Source organism: Salmo salar, chromosome ssa06 (genome assembly GCF_905237065.1).
Source record: "Salmo salar chromosome ssa06, Ssal_v3.1, whole genome shotgun sequence".
Classification (NCBI taxonomy): domain Eukaryota; kingdom Metazoa; phylum Chordata; class Actinopteri; order Salmoniformes; family Salmonidae; genus Salmo; species Salmo salar.
In genome coordinates, this window is record NC_059447.1 from 53,487,877 (window position 1) to 53,514,628 (window position 26,752).

Sequence of the window (26,752 nt, forward strand, 5' to 3'; positions counted from 1 at the left end):
GTTGAGAATGGAGATCACGGCCGTGACCCTGATGTCGGAAGAGAGCCCGGTGGTTGCCTTTCAGGCCGACATCCCGGAGGTTTACCAGGATCTCCGGGAGGTTTTTCCCAAGACCCATGCCACCTGTCTCCCTCCTCATCTCCCCGGGACTGTGCCATCAACCTGCTAACAGACTATGCACCTTTGCGCAGCCGCATCTACCCCCTGTCAGTGGTTGAAACCAAGGCTATGGAGGAAAACATCCAGGAGGCTCTCCAACAGGGGTTCATCTGCCCAGCCACCTCCCCTGCGTCAGCAGGTTTCTTCTTCGTGGCCAATAAGGGGGGGGGGGTCTTTGTCCATGTATTGACTACAGAGGTCTCAATACCATCACCACCAAGTACCCCCTCCCATTGGTGTCGGCCGCTATTGAACAGCTCTGTGGGGCCTGTTTTTTTGTAGTTTTTTTTAACCAAGCTTGACCTGCGGAGTGCCTACAATTTGATCCGCATCCGGGAGGGTGATGAATGGAAGACGGCCTTCAGCATGATATCTGGGCACTATGAGTACTTAGTGATGCCTTATGGATTAGCCAATGCTCTGTCAGTGTTCCAGGCATTAGTGAATGAGGTGTTTCGGGACATGCTTGGCCGTTAGGTGGTCGTGTATATCAATGATATCCTGATCTACTAGGCCACCTTGGATGAGCATATCGGCCATGTCCGGGTAGTCCTGAAACGCCTCCTGGAGAACCAACTGTATGTCAAAGCGGAGAAGTGCCAGCTTCCTGAAGCTGCCGTCTCCTTCTTGGGATATAGGATCAGCCCGCAGGGAGTTGTTTTGGAGGAGAGGAAGGTAGATGCAGTCAGGTCATGGCCAGTCCCAACCACCATAAAGGGACTACAACGGTTTTTGGAGTCCCCTCAAAGGTTGTCCCCGTAAGTTGGTGTGGAATTCCGCCTACTGAAGGGGCATTTAACCTCCACCCCGTTTCACCACCCAGATCCTATGCTTCCCTTCGTGGTGGAGGTGGATGCCTCAGAAGTGGGTGTGGGGGCCGTCCTGTTACAATTTTTGTGGATTACATTGAAGTTGTATCATGTGGATACTACTCTAGAAAAATGTCTCTTGCAGAAAGGAACCATGACATCGGTGATCGGGAGCTCCTGGTGGTGAAGTTGGTATTAGAGGAGTGGAAATACTGACTGAAGGGAGCCACAGACACATTTCTCATCCTCCCCGACCATCGGAACCTGGAGTACATACGGACAGCAAGGCGGCTGAACCCGCGCCAAGCAAGGTTGGCCCTTTTCTTTACCAGATTCAACCCCGCTGCCCACATGAGGCTCCAATGCGCCATCCTCCACTGGAAGGAGCAGGAGGATCGTCAGCACAGTGAGGCTCCTGTGTTCCATGGTACTCGACGTCGCCGGTCTACTTACCACTGGTCCTGGCAACCCATCATTACACACACCTGGCAACCACAATTACACACACCTGTGCCCCATCATGAGGCACACCTGGACTTCATCACTCCCTGATTACTTCCCCTTTATCTAGCACTCCGTTGTATCACCCATTAGTTAGTATGGTTTCATGTTTAGACGCTACTCCTGTTTTGTATTCCTGTATCTCCATTACAGAGATGCTACATAAGGGTAAAGTACATGGGAGGCTGGTGGGAGGAGCTATAGGAGGACAGGCTCATTGTAATGGCCGGAATGGAGTAAGTGGAATGGTATCAAACATATGGAAACCACATTCGACACTGTTCCATTGATTCCATTCCAGCCATTACAATGAGCCTGTCCTCCTATAGCTCCTCTCACCAGCCTCCTCTGGTATAGTATGATATCGAACATCCCTTTCCAATTCAAAATGCTTTGTTGACATGACAAAATTACTTGTATGTATTGCCAAAGCAACAATGTGGAACAATTTAACAAACTAAATGTATCTCTGTTACCAGTCCGAAGTCATGGACGTGCCAGCTGATGTGGATGTGGCAGGCTGGCTTGCGGCAGGCCTGGACTGCAGGTGGGCGTGCCAGACCACTGCAGGCTTGGTCCCCAAAACGCTCCCCTCCCGCCCCCACGCAAACCACCTCCCTGGTCTGCTGGCCGTCCCCACAGGTCACCGAACACTGGGAATGAGAAATATATAATAGGGAAACTTTGCATCAAAACAAGATCAATGGCTCAATCTTACATTTGACATTTTAATAATTTAGCAGAAGCTCTGATCTAGAGCAACTTACACTGGAGCAATTAGAGTTAGAGTGCCTTGTTTTAGGGCATATTGACAGATTTTTCACCTTGTCGGCTCAAGGAGTCAAACCAGCAGTGGCGTGTATTCATGGTTGCCATGGAAAGCCAGGCTTCCCCAAATATTTCACCAATGAAAATGTAGCTTTCATCTGTGTTTTCAAAGTGGCTCAATCTCACCTGAGAAATCATCCGAACAAGGGAAACAGCGCCCCTCTGTCTGTTTGTGTAGCCCATGTATCTGATGCTGTCTGGACCAAAAGAGTATGACGTTGTCGCCATAGCATTTAATTGATGCCAGCAAGCATTTAGCCAATCAACGTTGAGCTGAGCTCAACTGTGGGTTGTCCTGACGCAGCAAAACACACCCCAAGAGAGGCCAGTTTGGATTTGGTTTCACACCAATCAAATCACATCCAAAGCAAAATGTAATTTTCAGAAACGTGTTTCTGGTCAGCTTGTGTTGTTGTCCTGCAGAAGCTAGCTTGCTAAAGCAGCCTTTCTAAAGTCATGGATGAAGATGGGGATTTGGACTTGTGGTTTTGACTTAATACTCTGTACAGGCCAATGACTATAACGGTGATTCTGATCTAATCATGAATTCATATATTGTGCCACTGAGACGATTGAAATTCAAAATGTAGCCTAGATGTAGGCTCATGTTAACTAGCTATCTAGATAACTTAGCTGATTCATTGTTGCCCATGCGAGGAACTTAGGATACCTAGTTAAAATGCTTGCTAGCCTATGACAACAAAAATGAAAAGCGTACTGTATGACAGACCCATAAACATTATGCCAACATGAAGAGAGGAGGATGGCATCGGTTTTCAACTAGTCTACACACACACACAGAGAGAGAGACATAAATCAGTACCACTGACAGCCACATGATATTTAGGAACATTGATTGGACCAATTTTCTTTAAGGGGTAGATCAGCTTTAATATTGCAGATAGATTGTAGTTTCCATCAATGTAATTGTCTGCATCATTTCCAATCCCCCATATATACAGTACCAGTAAAAAGTTTGGACATCTACTCATTAGTGTTTATTTTTTTTAAACTATTTTCTGCATTGTAGAATAATAGTGAAGAAATAAAACATGAGATCACGTAGTAACCAAAAAAGTGTATTTTAGATTCTTCAAGGTAGCCAGCCTTTGCCTTGATGACAGCTTTGCACACTCTTGACAGTCTACATTAATGTATTTCAATTAACAGGTATGCCTTGTTAAAAGTTAATGTGGAATTTCTTTCCTTCTTAACCACTTGTCTTTGTGAGACACAGTGGTGAACTGCTGTGAACTGCTGATCTCTGCACGTGTGGTTCCCACCGTGAAGCATGGAGGAGGAGGTGTGATGGTGTGAAGTTGCTTTGCTGGTGACACTGTCTGTGATTTATTTTGAATTCAAGGCACACTTAACCAGCATGGCTGCACACTTAACCAGCATGGCTACAACATCATTCTGTAGCGATACGCCATCCCATCTGGTGTGCGCTTTGTGGGACTATCATTTGTTTTTCAACAGGACAATGACCCAACACACCTCCAGGCTGTGTAAGGGCTATTTAAACAAAAAGGAGGGTGATGGAGTGCTGAATCAGATGACCTGGCCTAAACAATCACCCAACTTCAACCCAATTGAGATGGTTTGGGATGAGTTGGACCGCAGAGTGAAGGAAAGGCTGCCAACAAGTGCTCATATGTGGGAACTCCTTCAAGACTGTTGGAAAAGCATTCCAGTTGAAGCTGGTTGAGAGAATGCCAAGAGTGCAATGCTGTCATCAAAGCAAAAGATGGCTACTTTGAAGAACCTAAAATATATTGGGATTTGGTTAACACTTTTTTTGGTTACTACAAGGCAGAGGTGTGGACCCGAGTCACATGACAAATATGATGACTTGTAACTCGACTTTGACTTTAACACCAATGACTCATGACTTAACTTGGACTTGAGCCTTTTGACTCGAACTAACTTGATACCCTCCCCAAGCCCAAATATTAAAAATTATGCTATTAAAAAATGGTGCAGGGCATCAACTCTTCATTTAACGGATTACAGTTTGAATCGGAGAGCAGCCAATCAAATTGTGCCAGCTGGGAAAAAGTTGCACGTGGCAGTGCAGAGGAACATCGGCGGGTGAATTCAGATGGAGCCCTTGGAAAGATGATACCCAACAAAAAATGGATTGCAACTTGCAAAACATGCGGGGAAAAAATTAGACGGAGGTGCAACAACTTTGAACTTTGTTTGACATTTGAAGCTGCACAAAGAACAGTAAATCGTGGCTAATATAGCTGACAGCTAACGTTATACAATTTATAACTTTGCTAGTGAGGCATGTAGATTAACGTAACGTTAAATCAATTAGCCTCCACACACACAGTCAGTCAGTGCGGGAATGTGATCATTGCACCCAAGATTGAGCTACAACTGGCTAGGCAGTTGGTAGCCTAAATCCTGCCTGATGTTACTGCTGTTCCTAAAACCATTGACATACTTTAGCCTACTGTAACCACACACAGAGAGGGGGTGTGTGGTTAAGGTTGGTTGATTGTGCACAAGCCTACATCGCCGATTGCACCCCATAGCAATCCTCGATAGTTGAGCGCTATGAGGGGCTACCCATGCATTTCCATGGAAATATAAAGTTTATTTGGAAAGTAATAAATATCTATATTTTTAAAAGCATTCATAATTGTGACAGACTTTTATAATGATCAATTAACCTTTTTAAAATGATAAACTTGGATTAGCTAACAAGTGATTGTTGCTGATAATGAGCCTCTGTACGTCTATGTAGATATTCCATAAAAAAATCTGCCGTTTCCAGCTACAATAGTCATTTACAACATTAACAATGCCTACACTGTATTTCTGACCAATTTGATGTTATTTTAATGGACAAAAAGAGTGCTTTTCTTTCAAAACAAGGACATATCTAAGTGACTCTAAACTTTTGAACGATAGTGTATATTTGAGTTTAACCATAATATTTGTAGTATTGTTTGTTCTGTCTTTTCTGGTGGATTAAACTGAAATTGCCACCAACTTTCTATTGCTGTAATCTGAATATGGGGTGAGATTGAAGCCTTTAGTGAGAGGACTAATGCTTTAATATTGAATAATTTCTGCCCTCAGAATTCAAATTCATTATATAAATACATTCAATTTTGTCTGGCTTGCCATTCCAACTAAAATGTAATATTTTTTGCTAGGTGTAGGCAAGGCCATAATCAAATAGGTAAACTGGGATATGACTAAAGAGTTAATCAGGGTGATTTTCCCACAAATAGACAGGTATTTTCCTTTTCTATAAAAATGTATTGTAGTGTGATAATTTTCAGGATATGAATACCGAGTGTGTCCGCATCACCGTCAGACCATTTTATTGGTAAACTACACGGTAATGTAAAAAAAAATTGTGATACAAAACTTAATATAGTACACATATCATGATTTGGTTGTAATCCAGAGAGGTTAGAAAAAAATATCAAGATCCTCTGAGGCTGTGAAAGGATCCAAATTCTGGATTTAAAAGAAAACATGAATCCTCAGAATACAGTGACACCTTTGTTTTTAAACCCTGGATTCTAGCCCCTTGATATTATTGCTAACATTTCGATGGCCATTATAAATAAATAAATATACTGATAGTGGACAGCCTTGTTTTACTACTTTTGACTTTCTGAGTAGTAGCCATTATTTACAGTTTTACACCTAAGGTTACTATACATAACTTTAACCCATTGTATAAGAGATTCTCTGAAATTGAAATATTCCAGGCATTTATAAATTCCAGTAGTACTTTATCAAAAAGCCTTTTCAAAGTCAGCTATGAATACCAGGCCAGGTTTCCCTGATTTTTCATAGTGTTTTATTGTTTCCAGTATAGTTTGTTGATTGGACTAAATAGTTCTTGGTATATTTAAGTTTGTTTTCACTGTATTAAACTAAGCATACACTGCATACAACCTTGTTGATTTGATGATGTTTCAATGTTTAAGATAAAATGGTGCTGGAATAGCAGAGGCAATGCTCCTGTTGCCTTTGTGCTGACTCGCTTAACTCCATGGTTCTAAATTAGTAGTTGTTTAGTAAATTGTCAAACATTAACTTGCTTGACCATGCTGTAGGCCATGTAACTGTTTATTACATGCAATATTTATTTGCTTTGTTGACTTCACAGGACAGATTTTGCCCTTCCGGTTTTGTGATGAAACAAATGTATGTGTTGAATTTATTCCACCACTGTGTGACTGATGTCTTTTTGTTGTTTTGGCCTTATTGTATATCAAGGTGGCGTATGAACGAATGGGTTATAGAGCAAAAATTGCAATTATCACAACATAGGGTGTAATATGCCTTTTTTTACTGGCTTGGTGGGACAATACCATTATCGCAATACTTGGTAGTATCGTGGCAAGGGAACAAAACACAAAGCGGATCATCTTCACTAGGAAAACAGCCCTAATGTTGGAAACAAACATCATTATGTTGTCATCCAGAGTCACATTTATTTTCCAATCTGTAGCATACAATATTTGTGTGGTTCTGGTACTGGTACCGACTGACATTTTGGCATATAAATTGATGTGCGAACACTGTAGATGGAAATGGCTTGCATTGAGCGATAGCCCTGATTGCCACAGACACAGTAATATATTTTGTTCACCTGTGATGTAGGATGTGAAATCTGAAACTACTTGAGGTTGGGAAACTACTTGAGACTGTCCATCAACTCCTGACTGAACCCTATGTCACAACCACAGACAAATCCTTACATCTTAATACAGCAGGAGAGAGTGGTTTCATCATTATAGCATATTCAGAGATCGATTTATAGCCATAAAAATTATTCTTAGATTTTAAACAAAAAAAAAAAAAACTTTGTTTGTCATTGATGGATAAGTTTAATATGAAATGAAAGGTGTGTTCTTAGCAAGTTCAGGAAGCCAAAATAGAGCTCGGTGTAGCATTCACAGCCATGGGGCCAGATGTTTTGATCAAGAGAGACCTTAAGAAAATATGTACATTTTCTCTAAATATGTATTTTATTGTTATAAGGAAGGTGAAATCTTATAGCTAGTGCATTTATAATTTGATTATACTATATTTAGAAAGCATGTAAGTCATTTCTAGCCCCTCTATTGACCATACTGGAACCAGACCTGTGTCAAATACATGAAAGTATTTGAGACTAGATGTTCTTGAATTAGTTTGGAGTATGTACTTTTGGGACTATTCCATTGGTACCGACTAAACTAAATCCATTGCAACTCACAGTATGCATTTGACCCAGGTCTGACTGGTAACCCACCACACTTCCACAACCACCCTTTAGTCTTATAATCATACTGGTAACAGTCTCACTATACTGGCCATACTGGTCCCCCCAGGTACCCACCACACTGAAGCTGGACACGCTGTACTCGGCACATCCCTGCTGGTTGCAGGCCTGCTGGCTTTCCGGCCTGGGTAGTTGCTGGGAGACGCAGTAAGAGTCATCCACCACATGGGGTGCCATCGAGTTCTGCACCATGCACTGCACGCTGCGATGCTGAGTGCCACTGTTGCAGGGGGCTGAGCACTCGGACCAGGCGCTGTATGTGAAGGCATACGTGATCGGCTCGCTGTAGTGGAGGTTGGCAGCGGGAGCGGGAGTGGCAGGCGCCACATCGCGGTCCATGCCAATGATTTCTCCATTTCTCACAGCCTAGAGAAGGAAAATATAGGAGGATTACATGGTCAAACAACATCCCTGAACAGATGACACAGTTATATTCCCCCCCACAACCTCCCTCCCAAGCTAGTTTTGGTTATCCTCCCTACTCACATCCCCAGGACAGGCCTGGGAAACTCATGCCCCCCATGGCAGCGCCAACCCTGCAACAGGAGCCACGCCAAGTCTTCCTGTACACACCCAGAATGGAGCTTTGGCAGCCACTCCACACACTAACTTTAGCTATTATTATTTTTGCTTAATCACACTAGACCTGAATCAAACGATGAAACCAGCTGCCAAATGTTTTCTCAACGCAATGTCTGTTTTTAGTCAGTATAGAAATGTTATTGAACCGTCAGTTTCACTAGCTAATTCCCTACTTTCACACTGACATAGTATAAACAGCTCTACACGCTTCACTGGCATGGTGAATAGTCATTAAACAACACTATGCTCATCATGTCTTAGTAGAATCAGGTTAATGTGTAGGCTACAGTCTGGGATCTGGGAATAATGGTCATTTTAATTATTGAACCATTATATTATCCAAGAATAGAATCAATGTATAAATGTACACCAAAGTATTTCTTTGTCATGCCTCATTTGAACAGGATCAGATGGTGACAGGAGTCACAGCATGGTCAGAGAACCAGGGAAGACCAGTCTCTGATGGCGCAGAAGTGAACTTTTGCAGATACAACACTTTATTCTCTCTGTGCAGCAAACACTGGACAAGCAAGAAGCTTCAAAGACTGAAACTATTTTAAGGCAGTGTGACAAACCTCTAAAGTTGATTTCAAAACTGTATCAAGGGTTGATAGAGGCTTTTCTGGATAACACAAAACATAAAAAACAAAAATGTGAGGAAGACCTGGGAGACACTATTGAGGATGATGATGAATGGATACAGATATGTTAGAATACCCAGTCATGTTCATATCTCAGACATAAATTACTAAAGGTTAAGACCATCCATAGAACGTTCTAAAAAAATGGATCATATTACTCCAGTGCTAGCCTCTCTACACTGGCTTCCTGTTAAGGAGAGGGCTGATTTCAAGGTTTTAAATGATAACCTACAAAGCATTACATGGGCTTGCTCCTACCTATCTTTCCAATTTGATCCTGCCGTACATACCTACACGTACGCTATGGTCACAAGACGCAGGCCTTCTAATTGTCCCTAGAATTTCTAAGCAAACAGCTGGAGGCAGGGCTTTCTCCTATAGAGCTCCATTTTTATGGAATTGTCTGCCTAACCATGTGAGAGACGCAGACTCAGTCTCAACCTTTAAGTCTTTATTGAAGACTCATCTCTTCAGTAGGTCCTATGATTGAGTGTAGTCTGGCCCAGGAGTGCGAAGGTGAACGGAAAGGCACTGGAGCAACGAACTGCCCTTGCTGTCTCTGCCTAGCCGGTTCCCCTCTCTCCACTGTGATTCTCTGCCTCTAACCCTATTACAGGGGCCGAGTCACTGGCTTACTGGTGCTCTTCCATGCCGTCCCTAGGAAGGGTGCATCATTTGAGTGGGTCGAGTCACTGACGTGGTCTTCCTGTCTGGGTTGGCGCCCCCCCTTGGGTTGTGCCGTGGCGAAGATCTTTGTGGGCTATACTTGGCCTTGTCTCAGGATGGTAAGTTGGTGGTTGAAGATATCCCTCTAGTGGTGTGGGGGCTGTGCTTTGGCAAAGTGGGTGGGATTATATCCTGCCTGTTTGGCCCTGTCCGGGGGTATCATCGGATGGTGCCACAGTGTCTCCTGACCCCTCCTGTCTCAGCCTCCAGTATTTATGCTGCAGTAGTTTGTGTCGGGGGGCTAGGGTCAGTCTGTTATATCTGGAGTATTTCTCCAGTGTCCTGTGTGAATTTAAGTATGCTCTCTCTAATTCTCTCTTTCTCTCCTTATTCTTTCTCTTGGGGGACCTGAGCCCTAGGACCATGCCTCAGGACTACCTGGCATGATGACTCCTTGCTGTCCCCAGTCCACCTGGCCGTGCTGCTGCTCCAGTATCAACTGTTCTGCCTGTGGCTATGGCACCCTGATCTGTTCACCGGATGTGCTACCTGTCCCAGACCTGCTGTTTTCAACTCTCTAGAGACAGCAGGAGCGGTCAATGATCGGCTATGAAAAGCCAACTGACATTTACTCCTGTTTTTATTTGCTTGGAAATGGTTATACTGGAGGCTGTTATCAGAAGAAACTGTAACCTAGCATTTATTACAAGATTTAGAGTGTATTTAGGCAATCCCTAGCTGCTGGGCTACTCAGTCCTGGCCCTGGAGGTCTGCTGCACTGTTGTCACTCTGGCCTTGGCCTAACACACCTGAAACCAATAAAGAATGTTTCACTAAGATCCTAAAACTGAGTGGGGTGTGTTGGGGCGCTGCAGGGCAGTGGACCCCTAGGGACAGGACAGGGTAACCCAGCTATATTGTGTGCAAGTAAAAAGATCTCTACAGTACTATTAGACCATTGACATGAATTACAGTGCATTCAGAAAGTATTCAGACCACTTGTCTTTTTCCACATTTTGTTACATTACAGCCTTATCCTTTGCCCCCTCATCAATCTACATACAATACCACATAATGCCAAAGCAAAAACAGGTTTTTAGATTTTTTTGTTGTTGCAAATTCATGAAAAATAAAAAACTTAAATGTCACATTTACATAAGTATTCAGACCCTTTACTCAGTACTTTGTTGAAACACCTTTGGCAGCAATTACAGCTCGAGTATGACACTACAAGCTTGGCACACCTGTATTTAAGGAGTTACTCCCATTATTCTCTGCAGATCCTCTCAAGCTCTGTCAGGTTGGATGGGGAGCGTCGATGCACAGCTATTTTCAGGTCTCTCTAGAGATGTTCAATTGGGTTCAAGTCCGGGCTCGGGCTGGGCCACTCAAGGACATTCGGAGACTTGTCCCAAAGCCACTCCAGCGTTGTCTTGGCTGTGTGCTTAGGGTCATTGTTCTGTTGGAAGGTGAACCTTCGCCCCAGTCTGAGGTCCTGAGTGCTCTGGAGCAGGTTTTCATCAAGAATCTCTCTGTACTTTGCTTTAGATTTCTTTTGAGAGGGTCTGCAGAGAAAAATGGGAGAAGCTCCCCAAATACAGGTGTGCCAAGCTTGTCGCGTCATACCCAAGAAGACGTAAGGCTGTAATCGCTGCCAAAGGTGCTTCAACAAAGTACTGAGTAAAGGGTCTGCAAATGTAAATGTGATATTTCCATTATGGGGTATTGTGTGTAGATTGATGAGGGGGGGGAAACAATGTAATACATTTTAGAATAAGGCTTTTACGTAACAAAATGTGGAATAAGGGTTAAGGTTGATACTTTCTGTATGCACTGTATACATGTCCTTCCATTCATTTTTTTCAACTGGTACTGGGGAACTTCAGACGAGTCTTGTGAGGCCTGTGGGCTCCTAGAGCAAAACAACCAACATGTTCGTGAGAGTCTCACCTTTCTACAGAGAGGTCATATTAGTGTGTAGCCCAAACTGTTCGGACGCTACAGACAGAAGTTGGCAGATTGGCTATACCGACTTCAGACGAGTCCCAAGATGCTTGTGTGCAAAACAGAAAACACCATCGTTTTCGTGAGAGTCATCTTTCCGTAGAGGGATGTAATAGTTTGGCAACCTTTTGGATGCTAGACGATTTTGTGAGAAGCCCTATTATCGGGATGCCTCATGGTTTGACACCTTTCACCGAAGATGCATCAGTCCGATGGATTGAGATGCATCCAATGCAAAAATGATCTCTAGCTTAAACTGACAGGTTTTTAATGGGGATTTTTTATTATTATGCTAATTCGATTTCCACAGGGAACGGAAGTCGACTCTAGAGGGTAAAATTGTATGTTTGGTGCATCTAGAGCAATTCAGAAAGCGCACAAGACGAGACCCAAATGCAGACACAGGAGGCAGATGTTTGAGCTCCGATATTTATTAAAAACAAAAGCGGTAGGCAAATGGCAGGTCGGGGACAGGTGAGAGTTCATAAACCAGGTCAGAGTCCCGTACCAGTACCAGGCGATAGGCAGGCTCGAGGTCAGGACAGGCAGGGGGGGGTTCAGTGGTCAGGTCCGAGTCCAAACAGTACAAGGAGATAGGCAGGCTTGAGGTCAGGCAGGCTTTGAGGCTCGAACCAGGAATACGTCGACAACAGCCACCCTCGAAGCAGCGTTACCCATTTAGAGCAAGGGGAAAAACTACTCCAAGTCTCAGAGCGAGTGACGTTTGAAACGCTATTAGTGCGCACCCGGCTAACTAGCTAGCCATTTCACATCGGTTACACCAGCCTCATCTTGGGAGTTGATAGGCTTGAAGTCATAAACAGCGCAATGCATTGCGAAGGGCTGCTGGCAAAATGCACGAAAGTGCTATTTTGAATGAATGCTTATGCTGCTGCTGCCTACCACCACTCAGTCAGACTGCTCTATCAAATCATAGACTTAATTATAACATAATAACACACAGAAATACGAGCCTTAGGTCATTAATATGCTTGAATCGGGAAACTATCATCTCGAAAACAAAACGTTATTCCTTTTACATTGCACAACCTTCAGTGTTATGTAATTATTACGTAAAATTCTGGCAAATTAGTTCACAACGAGCCAGGCGGCCCAAACTGTTGCATATACCCTGACTGCGTGCAATGACGCAAAATGACACAATTTCACCTGGTTAATATTGCCTGCTAACCTAGATTTCTTTTAGCTAAATATGCAGGTTTAAAAATATATACTTCTGTGTATTGAGTTTAAGAAAGGCATTGATGTTCATGGTTAGGTACAGTCGTGCAACGATTGTGCTTTTTTCGCAAATGCGCTTTTGTTAAATCATCCGTTTGGCAAAGTCGGCTGACTTTGTTAGGAAGAAATAGTCTTCACAGTTCGCAATGAGCCAGGCGGCCCAAACTGCTGCATATACCCTGACTGTTTGCAAGAGAAGTGACACATTTTCCAAGTTAAAAGAAATTCATGTTAGCAGGCAATATTAACTAAATATGCAGGTTTAAAAATATATACTTGTGTATTGATTTTAAGAAAGGCATTGATGTTTATGGTTGAAGCAACGTGTACCTAAGCGATTATATGCAACGCAGGACAGGCTAGATAAACTAGTAATATCATCAACCATGTGTAGTTAACTAGTGATTATGATTGATTGTTTTTTTATAAGATAAGTTTAATGCTAGCTAGCAACTTACCTTGGCTTCTTATTGCATTCGCGTAACCTCGTGGAGTGCAATGTAAAGCAGGTGGTTAAAGCGTTGGACAAGTTAACCGTAAGGTTGCAAGATTGAATCCCTGAGCTGACAAGGTAAAAATCTGTCGTTCTGCCCCTGAACAAGGCAGTTAACCCACCGTTCCTAGGCCGTCATTGAAAATAAGAATGTGTTCTTAACTGACTTGCCTAGTTATATAAAGGTACAAAAAAATAAAAAATAAAATACATTTTTGAAATTAAAAGGCCAAATCGGCGTCCAAAAATACCGATTTCCGACTGTTATGAAAACTTGAAATCGGCCCTAATTAAATCGGCCATTCCGATTAATTGGTCGACCTCTAGTTCAAACGACATGACCTGGTACTCATAATGTCCGCTGGCTGTGCTAAACGCTGTCTTCCACTCATCTCCTTCGCGTATCCGAACCAGGTGGTAGGCATTCCGAAGGTCCAGCTTGGAAAAAATGGTGGCCCCCTGGAGAGGTTCGAAAGCCGAGGAGAGGAGTGGTAGGGGGTAACGATTCTTGATTGTTATATCATTCAGACCCTGGTAGTCAATGCACGGATGCAGGGTCTTGTCCTTCTCCATGAAGAGAAGAAGGACCGGCACTGGCAGGAGATGCAGACGGACGGATGCCTCCAGTAGCCAGAGAATCCTCAATGTACTCTATGGCCTTGGTCTACGGGCCGGATAGGGAATATAGACGACCATGAGGTGGTGTGGTGTGGTGCCTGGGAGGAGATCAATGGCACAATCATAAGGATGGTGTGGGGGAAGAGAAGTAGCACGTGCCTTACTAAAGACCTCCATGAGGTCATGGTACTCAGTGGGAATGGCAGAGACATCCGAGGCTTTGCTTACATCCCGAGGGTGACGTCTCAAGGACGGCTGTGCCGCTTTAAGGCACTGAGAATGACAAAACGGGCTCCAACCCAAGATGGAGCTCGTGGTCCAGTCAATAACAGAATCCCAAAACCACAGGAACATGGAAAAAAATGTATAATTTTAATTTTACAAAAATGGATGAGGAGGAACTGTATGGTCTCACTGTGGTTTCCTGATAGCCGTATATGAACGGGCACTGTGCTATGGGTGACTCTTCCAATAGAGCGGCCGTCTAGTGCCCTTGCATCCATGGGGACAGAGAGAAGTTGAGTGGGAATACCCCATTCGGAAACCATGGTAGGATCCATAAAACTTTCATCAGCCCCAGAGTCAATGAGCACCCAGAGAGACTTAGATTGGTCTTCCCACAGCAAAATCACAAAAAAAGGTGGGCGGGTGACTAAATTAGGGGACTCCTAGTCTGGCTCACCAGAGTACTTGTACCCACTAAAGAAAAGGGTTTCTTAACAGGGCAAGTGGCTATATAATGTCCCACCCCTCCACAGTACAGACAACAGAATTCAGCGTGAGCGTTCCCCAACCGATAACCTAGCTCCTCCCAGTTGTATGGGCTCAGGAGTATTCAACTCGTGTTTTTGGCTCTACCATGAAATACACACTTTGGGGATTTCCGGTTTCCTTAGGACGTGCACCAGCATCAGCAGACGAACCCAACGTCCTCTCACACCGGCATTCTCGTAGGCGCCCATCAATCCTAATCACCAGGACGATGAGGGAATCGAGGGCCCGTGGCATTTCCTGAGCTGCGAGCTCGTCCTTTATCCCCTGACAGTCCATGGAGGAAGGTGTCAAATAGAGCCTCTGGATTCCAGGAACTCTCGGCAGCCAATGTGCAAAAATCTACTGCGTAGTCTGCCACACTACGGGAGTTCGGATGTACCTGCAGTAGTTTGAGCCGCATCCCACCCGGGCACCGGAGAATCGAAAACCTTCCTCACTTCTGCCATGAATTCCTCCAAGCAATGGCACACAGCGGATTGCTGCTCCCACACATCCATTGCCCAGGAGAGCGCCCTTCCAGACATTAGCGTGATTAAAACCGCTATCTTCGATCGGTCCGACGGGAACGAAGAGGGCTGGAGTTCAAAAATGAGGGAGCATTGGGGATGGAATGCCTGGCAGCTACCAGGATCACTTGCATAGCGCTCCAGAGGAGGTAAGTGGGGTTCTCGGGGAGCCAGGGTAGGTTGAACAAAACCACTAGTAGTAGAAAGATTACTGGGTCTTGGGAGGTCTCAGATGTAGCGTGCTGCCTATGAGCTAACTCACAGATTTGCTCCATTATAGCCTTGAACCCTTGGTCGTGGCGTTCCGTCAGGGAACGAAACCCTTCCAAAAGGTCCCGCAGTAGCTCCTCATGCCTCCCAATGGTGGCTCCCTGCAGGGAGACAATGTGATGGAGCTGGTCCAAGTCTGCTGGGTCAGTCATGGCCAGTTCGTACTATAAGGCACAAGGCGAGACCCAAATGCAGACACAGGAGGCAGATGGTTGAGCTCCGATATTTATTATAACTAAAGGGGTAGGCAAAAGGCAGGTCGGGGACAGGCAACAGTTCAAAAACCAGATCAGAGTCCAAACAGTACCAGGCGATAGGCAGGCTCGAGGTCAGAAACAGTCATAGTGGTCAGGCAGGCGGGTTCGGTGTCAGGCAAGGGTCAAAACCAGGAGGGCTAGGAAAAAACTGACTGGGAAAAATAGGAGCTAGGAAAACGATGGTTGACTTGGCAAAACAAGACAAACTGGCACAGAGAGACAGGAAACACAGGGATAAATACACCGGGTATAATAAGCGACACCTGGAGGGGGTGGAGACAAGCACAAGGACAGGTGAAACAGATCAGGGCGTGACAGATTTTTTACTGATGAATTTCTTTGTTTTTTATGATCGTGTTTTTCTTTCTGCTTGCATTTTGTATTTATGTTTATTTATTTATGTTGATGTGTGCATTTTCTATAATTTATGTAATTAATGGCTCATCTGTAAAAGAGACCTAACCATTTAAAAGTATACATTTCAGTGAAAGGGGATAGACAGATAAAGACATGTATTGCATTTGTGCTTAAAACCTCTTATATCTAGATGTTCCGCTAGCGGAACGCCTCGCCAATATCCAATGGTAGAGCGTGGCGCGAATTACAAACTCCTCAAAAATCCCAAAACTTCAATTTTTCAAACATATGACTATTTTACACCATTTTAAAGACAAGACTCTCCTTTATCTAACCACATTGTCCGATTTCAAAAAGGCTTTACGAAAGCAAAACATTAGATTATGTCAGGAGAGTACCCAGCCAGAAATAATCAGACACCCATTTTTCAAGCTAGCATATAATGTCACAAAAACCAAAACCACAGCTAAATGCAGCACTAACCTTTGATGATCTTCATCAGATGACACTCCTAGGACATTATGTTATACAATACATGCATGTTTTGTTCAATCAAGTTCATATTTATATAAAAAAACAGCTTTTTACATTAGCATGTGATGTTCAGAACTAGCATTCCCACCGAAACTTCCGGTGAATTTACTAAATTACTCACGATAAACGTTCACAAAAAACATAATTATTTTATGAATTATAGACACAGAATTCCTTTATGCAATCGCGGTGTCCGATTTTAAAATAGCTTTTCGGTGAAAGCATATTTTGCAATATTCTGAGTAGATAGCCCGGCCATCACGGCTAGCTATTTTGACACCCACCAAGTTTGGCACTCACCAAACTCAGATTTACTATAAGAAAAATTGGATTACCTTTGCTGTTCAACATCAGAATGCACTCCCAGGACTTCTACTTCAACACCCAATGTTGTTTTGGTTCCAAATAATCCATAGTTATATCCAAATAGCTGCGTTTGTTCTTGCGTTCAAGACACTATCCGAAGGGTGACGCGCCGGTGCATATCGTGACAAAAAATTTCAAAATATTCCATTACCGTACTTCGAAGCATGTCAAACGCTGTTTAAAATCAATTTTTATGCGATTTCTCGTAAAATAGCGATAATATTCCGACCGGGAGACCTTGTTTTCGTTCAAACACTGAAAATGTAAAATGGACTCTTCACATGCACGCGCGCGCCCGTGTCATTGTTCTCAGATCGACCACTTTCCAAATGCCCTACTGTTTTTCGCCCAGGGACTGCAGAATCATCATTCCCCGTTCTGGCGCCTAAAGAGGCTATAGAAGGCCAAGAAATGGTCAAAGAGGGCACTTCCTGTATAGAATCTTCTCAGGTTTTGGCCTGCCATATGAGTTCTGTTATACTCACAGACACCATTCAAACAGTTTTAGAAACTTTAGGGTGTTTCCTATCCAAATCTACTAATTATATGCATATTCTAGTTTCTGGGCAGGAGTAATAACCAGATTAAATCGGGTACGTTTTTTATCCGGCCGTGAAAATACTGCCCCCTATCCTAAACAGGTTAAGGTGCTGGCACTATACCCACTAAAACAGCCCCATGCATTTTGGTGTGTTGCCTTCATCAGAAAGATAACATTTCTAATGTGTTTTCCAATTCAACAAGCAAGTTGAAGTAAGTACCTACCCGGTGGGCACAGATGTCAATTCAACATCTATTTCACGTCGGTTCAATGTAATTTAATTGAAATGACGTGGAAACAACGTTGATTCAACCAGAGTGTGCCCAGTGGGTAAATACTAAGTACTAACCCTGCAGATGCCGTTGATACAGATGTCACTGCGGCCCACATAGCAGGGTGTGCCATCCACCACGGAAGGCCTGTGTCTGTAGAAGAAGTTCTCGCCACGGGGGACGCAGTTCAGCTCACATGGGTTGGACGCTTCACAGGTAAACAACAACAGGTAAACAACAAAGTACATTAGTATTTGTTTGTGTATGGGTAATGTGGTTATTGGTAATAATCCAAAGTGAATTGTTAAACTATTATTTGCATCAATATTGCAGTTTTATTCAATAGCTTTGATGCAATTTTCACAAGTATGTGGTACATTTTGACAACACTTAGTACAAAACAGATCATCAAAAAGGCAGTTTCAAAATTCTAAGAGCGCTTTCAATTGACTAAGTACAACACACAAAATCAGTCACCTTTTCACCTAGAAATACAGGTTTCACATTGGAATATGTGTTCATATAGAGTAATTGCTTATCACAATGCAATGCTCACATTACTTTTGATATGATTGTCTATATAATTTTACTGTGAAATACCAAGAGATCATTAATTTAATCACCGAAACACAACATAATGATTTTTTCACATTTTAGTTGTTTTAACAACCAGTTAATCCAATAGCAGAAAATGTAAGATTCATGTTTCAAAATTTCCCTTTGAATGTAATATGCTACAGTACTGTAAATTACAGTACATTACATTGTTTTCACATTAGGCAATACACTTGCAACACCCATCAAAATTGACCCTTCAAAAATCTAAGGTGTGATCATTGAATACATCTTTAACAATCATTGATGCAAAAATATATTGTTCAGATATATAATTACAACATAGGTGTATTTAATTAAACGAAAACACATGAAATGAATGAAAGAAACATAACGTTTAGCAGGCACTAGTTTGTATCAAGTCTGTCACAGTAAATGTCCTAATTGTTCATGCACCTGCAGTTCCGTGTGGCTCAGTTGGTAGAGCATGGTGTTTGCAACGCCAGGGTTGTGGGTTCGATTCCCACGGGGGACCAGTACGGAAAAATGTATGAAATGTATGCATTCACTACTGTAAGTCACTCTGGATAAGAGCGTCTGCTAAATTACTAAAATGTAAAAAAATGTAAAACCTTTCAGCATGGTGAATCCACAACTCTGGTATTGCTAGTGCCATGCGCTTACTAACTGAGCCACACATGACCACTACAATACAATACATGATTACAATACTGGTGAAATGTCTATGATTGCAATCCCCATGAGCATGTCACCCTCCTGCAATGTGGATGAGAACCTATGTCCAAATGCTCAAGACAGGCTTGATGCAAACCAATGCCTGTTAAACATTTAATATTTATTTCATTTGATTGCAGTGCACCTATGTTGTAATTATTTATGAACAATACTTACATTTTTTGCTTCAATAATTGTGAAAGATGTCTTCAATGATCACACATTTGAGACCCGACTCAGGAAACTAGGCGTACTGTGTGTTGCAAGTCACGACTTCACAGGAGAGCTGTTTGAACGTAAAAATGTGTTTATCAAAATGCGTTTTTTGGCAGAAATAACAAACTTGTATGCCATCTGTAAATACAGTAGGACGTGTGTATCTGTCTTTGTCTTATCCCGTGTCTTATCCCATGTAAATAGCCGGTCTTTTTCGTATATATTTTAATCTCACTTTCTATCTACAAACTAAATATACTTTCCTGCAACCCGCCTCACCCTATGTTGTACGGATCTGCTATTTCTATTCCTTATAACTGGAACTTTCATCAGGAGCTAGCCAGCTAACTAGCTACTAGTCTTTGTTAGCCACGGCTAGCGGTCCTCGCCTTTTTTCCCCCGTCGTCAGCCAGCTTTAGCTCGGACAACACCTGCCAGTCTGCACAGCGCGATATCAACCCAGAGCATATCACCGGATTCCTGCCGCTCTGGATCATTAAACCGGATCATTACTCCGGATCATCGCAGCTAGCTAGCTGCAAACGAGTGGCTACTGTTAGCTAACGCCTCTGTCCCGAAGCAAGCACCAGCTAGCCTTGAGATAGCCTCGAGCTAGGCCATATACCAGCTAATTCTAGGTCTACAATACTTCCTTTGTCAATTGACCTGGACCCTTTATTGTCGACACAGAGCCCCGCCCATCCATTACAACTGGACTGCCGACGTGATCACCCAATGTGGTCTCAACAGGCTATTCCGTTACGATGTCGCCGAAGAACCATCTACTAGCCCCGGCCCGCTAGCTTTTCTGAACGCTGTGTCCCCTGCTCGCCTAGGCTAGTAGTGACTACTGAACAGCACCCTGACTCACCTATTGCTGCTCTTTTGACCATATGATCACTCGGCTACACAGCTAAATGTCCCCTGGACTGTTTCAATAACACAGTACCTCATTTTGTTTACCTGTCGGCCCCAGCCTCGAACTCAGGTCCTGTATGTACCTAACTGACCCGCTCTGCCCATTCATTGCCATTTACCCATTGTTGTCTTAGCTCTCCTGATCAACACCTGTGATTGCTTTATGCCTCTCTCTAATGTCAATATGCCTTGTCTACTGCTGTCTTGGCTAGTTTTTACTGTTTCATTTCACTGTAGAGCCTTCAGTCCCGCTCAAAATGCCTTAGATAGCTCTTTCGTCCAACCCCATACACATGCGGAGACCTCATCTGGCTTAACTTGTGCCTTCAGAGACGAAACCTCTCATCGTCACTCAACGCCTAGGTTTACCTCCACTGGACTCACATCCAGCCTTGTCTGTACATTATGACTTGAATCTATTCTACCACGCCCAGAAATCTGCTCCTTTTATTCTCTGTACCCAACGCACTAGACGACCAGTTCTTATAGCCTTTATTAGCCGTACCCTTATCCTACTCCTCTTCTGCCCCTCTGGTGATGTAGAGGTTAATCCAGCCCTGTAGCCCCCAGTTCCACTCCCATTCCCCAGGCGCTATCATTTGTTGAATTCTGGAATCGTAAAAACCTTGGTTTCATGCATGTTAACATTAGAAGCCTCCTCCCTACGTTTGTTTTATTCAATGCTTTAGCACACTCCTCCAACCCTGATCTTATGTCCTAGCCATGTCTGAATCCTGGCTTAGGAAGGCCACCAAAAATCCTGACATTTCCATCCCCAACTACATCATTTTCCATCAAGATAGAACTGCCAAAGGGGGTGGAGTTGCAATCTACTACAGAGATAGCCTGCAGAGTTCTGTCATGCTATCCAGGTCTGTGCCCAAACAGTTCGAGCTTCTACTTTTAAAAATCCACCTTTCCAGAAATAAGTCTCACTGTTGCCACTTTTTATAGACCCCCCTCAGCCCCCAGCTGTGCCCTGGACACCATATGTGAATTAATTGCCCCCAATATATCTTCAGAGTTTGTACTGTTAGGTGACCAAAACTGGGATATTGTTAACACCCTGCCCATCCTACAATCTAAGTTTGATGCCCTCAATCTCACACAAATTATCAAGGAACCTACCAGGTACAACACTAAGTCCATAAACACAGGCACCCTCAAAGATATGATCCTGACCAACCTGCCCTCTAAATACACCTCTGCTGTCTTCAACCAGGATCTCAGCAAGCACTGCCTCATTGCCTGCGTCTGTATTGGGTCCGCTGTCAAACGACCACCCCTCATCACTGTCAAACACTCCCTAAAACACTATCCTGGAAGGATATTGACCTCATTCCGTCAGTAGAGGATGCCTGGTTATTCTTTAAAAGTGCTTCCCTCACCATCTTAAATAAGCATGCGCCATTCAAAAATGTTTGAACTAAGAACAGATATAGCCCTTGGGTCACTCCAGACTTGACTGCCCTTGACCAACACAAAAACATCCCGTAGCGTACTTCATTAGCATCGAATAGCCCCCGCGATATGCAACTTTTCAGTGAAGTTAGGAACCAATATACACAGGCAGTTAGGCTAGCTTTTTCAAACAGAAATTTGCATCTTGTAGCACAAACTCCAAAAGGTTCAGGGACACTAAAGGCCATGGAGAATAAGAGCACGTCCTCCCAGCTGCCCACTGCACAGAGGCTAGGAAACATCGTCACCACCGATTAATCAACGATAATTGAGAATGTCAACAAGCATTTTTCTACGGCTGGCCATGCTTTCCACCTGGCTACCCCTACCCCGGTCAACAGCTCTGCACCCCCCACAGCAACTTGCCCAAGCCTCCCCCATTTCTCCTTCACTTAAATCTAGATAGCTAATGTTCTGAAAGAGCGGCAAAATCTGGATCCCTACAAATCAGCTGGGCTAGACAATCTCTAAAATTATCAGCCAAAACTGTTGCAACCCCAATTACTAGCCTGTTTAGAAAATTCCCCCACATACTTGTGAAAATAGCATCAAAGTGATAAAAAAAATACTATATGGCAATACAGTATATAATCCTATTTGCACCTCCATGGTAAGGCAGCCATGTGTAGCGTTTGCTCTGGAAGTCTATCCTACTAAACTGGGCACACTGCTCCTCACGGAAATCCCTGGATCCCACTGGACATGCCTGCATAGAGTAATTACAGACAATGTCAGTCTGTTAGTATTTACATCGGAAACAGAGAGAGAGATTGTGTGTGTGTGTGTGTGTGTGTGTGTGCCTGTGTGCACCTGCATATTACAGATGCGGTAAGATTTTGAAGATCCCACGCAGTTGTTTCCTCCATCTGTCCTGCAAGTCAAAGAGAAGTAGAGTAAGACACACAATCATCATATACACTCTGTCCCACTTGCATGCTCTCTCTCTTTTACCTTGCAGTGATACATTGCCTGATCCTCATGGCTACTCCAGTGCCACAGGGGCGACTGCACGCCCCATAAGCCCCATACTCCCCCCAGTAGTCATTGCTGGGCGATGTTAGCTGGAACACAACAGCAGCCAGCACATCAAGCACTGAAACACCACTGTGCACTAGTACACACAGTACTCTACACCAGAATAGCAAGTGGAAAACATCCTGTCACCACAAACCATTCCATATCATTACACAAACCCTTATTATACACCAGTACGGTAACGATAGAAAATCCCCACATTCCAGCTGTTTTCGTAAACTATGTGTGTGTGTTCATTCACAGTGTAAACTTGAACTGTATTGTATGCTATTGAGCTGTGTTGTATTATTTTTGCTATTTTATGTGTATGTTGTGTATATGGTATTATTATATTATTATCATATGTACTGTATTTCCTGTTTGTTTTTGTCTCATTGAGGACCACATTGGAAATATGTTTTGTGTAATACTGATATATTATCCCCAGGACTCTATACCTGTACTTGATTTTACACTGCAAAATAATACAATCAAATAAGTATCACTTACAGAGAATGATGGTACAGCCAGTAACTGCAGGAGAACCAGGACCAGTAGGGTGCCCATGTTTACTAGGGAGTAAGTGCAATGATAGTGCTGCATTAGAGAAAGATACAGATTGCTGTAAGGTTTTTACAATGTCCTTTAAAAGGGACATATCTAAAATGTTCAACTTGATATTCATCATCTCCAGCACCTACCTCCCCAACATCAACATGAAGCAATTTTTATGTTTTGTAGTAAAAAAGATAAAGGAAGAGACTAAGTGTTTCCAATGATATCAACCAATTAGTAGAACATTTGTAGGCAATTCCTACTCATAATTGGTTAAAATCACATGATGTACACCAGTGTTGTCAATAGAAACACGTATCTTCTGTCTATTTTACTAGAAAACATAGAAACAGACAATTTTCACAAATGTTGATGTCGGGGTGGTGCTGGAGATGATGAATATGAAGGAAAACATTTGTGAAGTTTCTCTTTAACGCGTTTCATTTAACATCTGATCAACTTTCGGATTAATACGATTATATACAGTACCAGCCAAAAGTTTGACACACCTACTCATTCCAGGTTATTTATTTATTATTATTTTCTACATTATAGAATAATAGTGAGGACATCAAAACTATGAAATAACACATATGGAATCATGTAGTAACCCCCAAAAATATATTTTATGTTTGAGATTCTTCAAAGTAGCCACCCTTTTCCTTGATGATAGCTTTACGCACTCTTGGTATTCTCTCAACCAACTAGTTAAAAGTAAATTTGTGGAATTTCTTTCATTCTTAATGCATTTGAGCCAATCAGTTGTGTTGTAACAAGGTAGGGTTGGTATACAGAAGATAGCCCTATTTGGTAAAATACGAAGTCCGAGTGGCGCAGCGTTCTAAGGCACTGCATCTCAGTGCTAGAGGTGTCACTACAGACCCTGGTTCGATTCCAAGCTGTATCACAACCGGCCGTGATTGGGAGTCCCATAGGGGGGTGCAAAATTGGCCAAGTGTCGTCCGGGTTAGGGTTTGGCCGGGATAGGCCGTCATTGTAAATAAGAATTGTCTTAACTGATTTGCCTAGTTAAATAAAGGATAAATAAATATGGCAAGAACAGCTCAAATAAGCAAAGAGAAACGACAGTCCATCATTATTTTAAGACATTAAGGTCAATCAATCTTTGAAAGTTTCTTCAAGTGCAGTCGCAAAAACCATCAAGCGCTATGATGAAACTGGCTCTCATGAGGACCGCCACAGCAAAGGAAGACCCAGAGTTACCTCTGCTGCAGAGAATAAGTTCTCTAGCCTCAGAAATTGCAGCCCAAATAAATGCTTCACAGAGTTCAAGTAACAGACACATCTCAACATCAACTGTTCAGAGGAGACTACGCGAGTCAGGCATTCATGGTCGAATTGCTGCAAAAAAAAAAACACTACTAAAGGACACCAATAATAAGAATAGACTTGCTTGGGCCAAGAAACACAAACAATGGACATTAGACCGGTGGAAATCTGTCCTTTGGTCTGATGAGTCCAAATTTGCGATTTTTGGTTCCAACCGCCTTGTCTTTGTGAGACGCAGAGTAGGTGAACGGATGATCTCCGCATGTATAGTTCCCACAGTGAAGCATGGAGGAGGTGTGATGGTGTGGGTTTGCTTTGCTGGTGACACTGTCTGTGATTTATTTCGAATTCAAGGCACACTTAACCAGCATGGCTACCACAGCAATACGCCATCTCATCTAGTTTGTGCTTAGTGAGATTATCCTTTGTTTTTCAACAGGACAAATCAATCAAATTCAATCAAATGTATTTATAAAGCCCTTCTTACATCAGCTGATGTCACAAAATGCTGTACAGAAACCCAGCCTAAAACCCCAAACAGCAAGCAATGCAGGTGTAGAAGCACATTGACCCAAAACACACCTCCGGGCTGTGTAAGGGTTATTTGACTAAGAAGGAGAGTGAAGGACTGCTGCATCAGATGACTGGCCTCCACAATCACCCGGCCTCAACCCAACTGGACCGCAGAGTGAAGGAAAAGCAGCCAACAAGTTCTTAGCATAAGTGGGAACTCCTTAAAAACTGTTGGAAAATCATTCCAGGTGAAGCTGGTTGAGAGAATGCCAAGAGTTTGCAAAGCTGTCATCAAGGAAAAGTGTGGCTACTTTGAAGAATCTCAAATATTATATATATTTTGATTTAACATTTGTTTTTGTTACTACATGACTCCATATCTGTTATTTCATAGTTTGTCTTCACTGTTATTCTACAATGTAGAAAATAGTAAAAATAAAGAAAATCACTTGAATGAGTAGTTGTGTCCAAACTTTGACAGGGACTGTATATAATGATAATATATAATAACAAGTGTCTAACTGAAAACTACAGTGAAAATTGAAGAAATCACTCTAAGCTGAAATTGTAATTTGTCTTATTTAATTCTTCCAATGACTACATCCTATTGGTGCGTATATTTTACATACAGGCCATACAGACAGCTTTAACATACACAGAGAAGACAAAATAACCACTTGTCACCACAAAAGACACATTCCCTAAAGTGTTTCCAAAAATGTTACGAGTATGAGAATATGATAATAGAATATATGATCATTCAATAGTACCTTATCAATATCTCTGTAGATTAAATCCAAGCCTCTTGCCCAGCGTCCTAGAAGGAAGTGCACTCACCCAGAAGACAGGACAGCGACTGACACTTATTTATCTGTCCACTCCACCTCTCAAATCTGTTAGCTACAGGTGTCAAGTTACAATTAACTCCTTGCTTGAAATTAACACCTTTTATATCCAGTTCACTGGATCCTTGGATTTGCCCCGTCGCTCACTTTGCCTTCCATATTTAATTACATTTTTATCAGGAGATGACGATGCATGTATACACACCCGTCAAAAGTTTTAGAACCTCTACTCAGTCAAGGGTTTTCCTTTATTTTGACTATTTTCTACATTGTAGAATAATAGTGAAGACTTCAAAACTATGAAATAACACATATGGAATCACGTAGTAACCAAAAAAGTGTTAAACAAATCAAAATATATTTTAGATTATTCAAAGTAGCCACCCTTTGCCTTGATGACATCTTTGCCTACTCTTGGCATTCTCTCAACCAGCTTCATGAGGTACTCACCTGGAATGCATTTCAATTAACAGGTGTGCCTTCTTAAAAGTGAATTTCTTTCCTTCTTAATGCGTAGGTGTGTCCAAACTTTTGACTGGTACTGTACATACACATCAATAAAAGCATAGAGTTTCACATTTGAAAAATACATGTTTAAAATGTACAGAGAAAACAGCTTATAAGTGATGTCCTTTAATGGTTTGTTTGTGGTTCATTCTGACCACTGAAAGTCCCATTCGCACACCCCACAACCACAATCCCACTAAACACACACTGATAAATCACATGAGAAGAGCAGTTGGAGTCGCCAAGTCGCTGAAATCGTCTTAGGGGGGTTACTTATGAGTTATTCCAGTGTGAAAGCACAGAAGACTAATGCCAGGGTGGTGAAGGAAGTGTGGCCTGTTTCTATATGTTAGAGGACCATTAGTAGCGGTTCCCGTGCCATGTTTTCACCAGATGAAAGAGGAGACATTACTGCTTCTCT

At 42.7% G+C, this 26,752-nt stretch overlaps 1 protein-coding gene across 3 annotated transcripts in view; it reads right to left on the reverse strand.

The window, feature by feature from the left end:
• Nucleotides 1-26,028, reverse strand: part of LOC106607636 (papilin) — a 38,580-nt gene extending 12,552 nt beyond the window's left edge. For 2 of the 3 annotated variants that reach the window (XM_014204777.2, XM_014204776.2), the window contains exons 1-8: nt 25,750-26,028; nt 23,132-23,193; nt 22,559-22,668; nt 22,418-22,478; nt 22,211-22,313; nt 17,800-17,930; nt 7,657-7,965; nt 1,946-2,122 (exon numbers count right to left, since the gene is read on the reverse strand). In XM_014204777.2, the coding sequence (XP_014060252.1) occupies nt 1,946-2,122; nt 7,657-7,965; nt 17,800-17,930; nt 22,211-22,313; nt 22,418-22,478; nt 22,559-22,668; nt 23,132-23,188 (948 nt within the window). In that variant the 5' untranslated portion in view covers nt 23,189-23,193; nt 25,750-26,028. Of the gene's footprint in view, nt 1-1,945; nt 2,123-7,656; nt 7,966-17,799; nt 17,931-22,210; nt 22,314-22,417; nt 22,479-22,558; nt 22,669-23,131; nt 23,219-25,749 lie in introns of all 3 variants that reach the window. The other variant, XM_045720712.1, reaches the window with a different exon arrangement.
• Nucleotides 26,029-26,752: the final 724 nt, after the last annotated feature.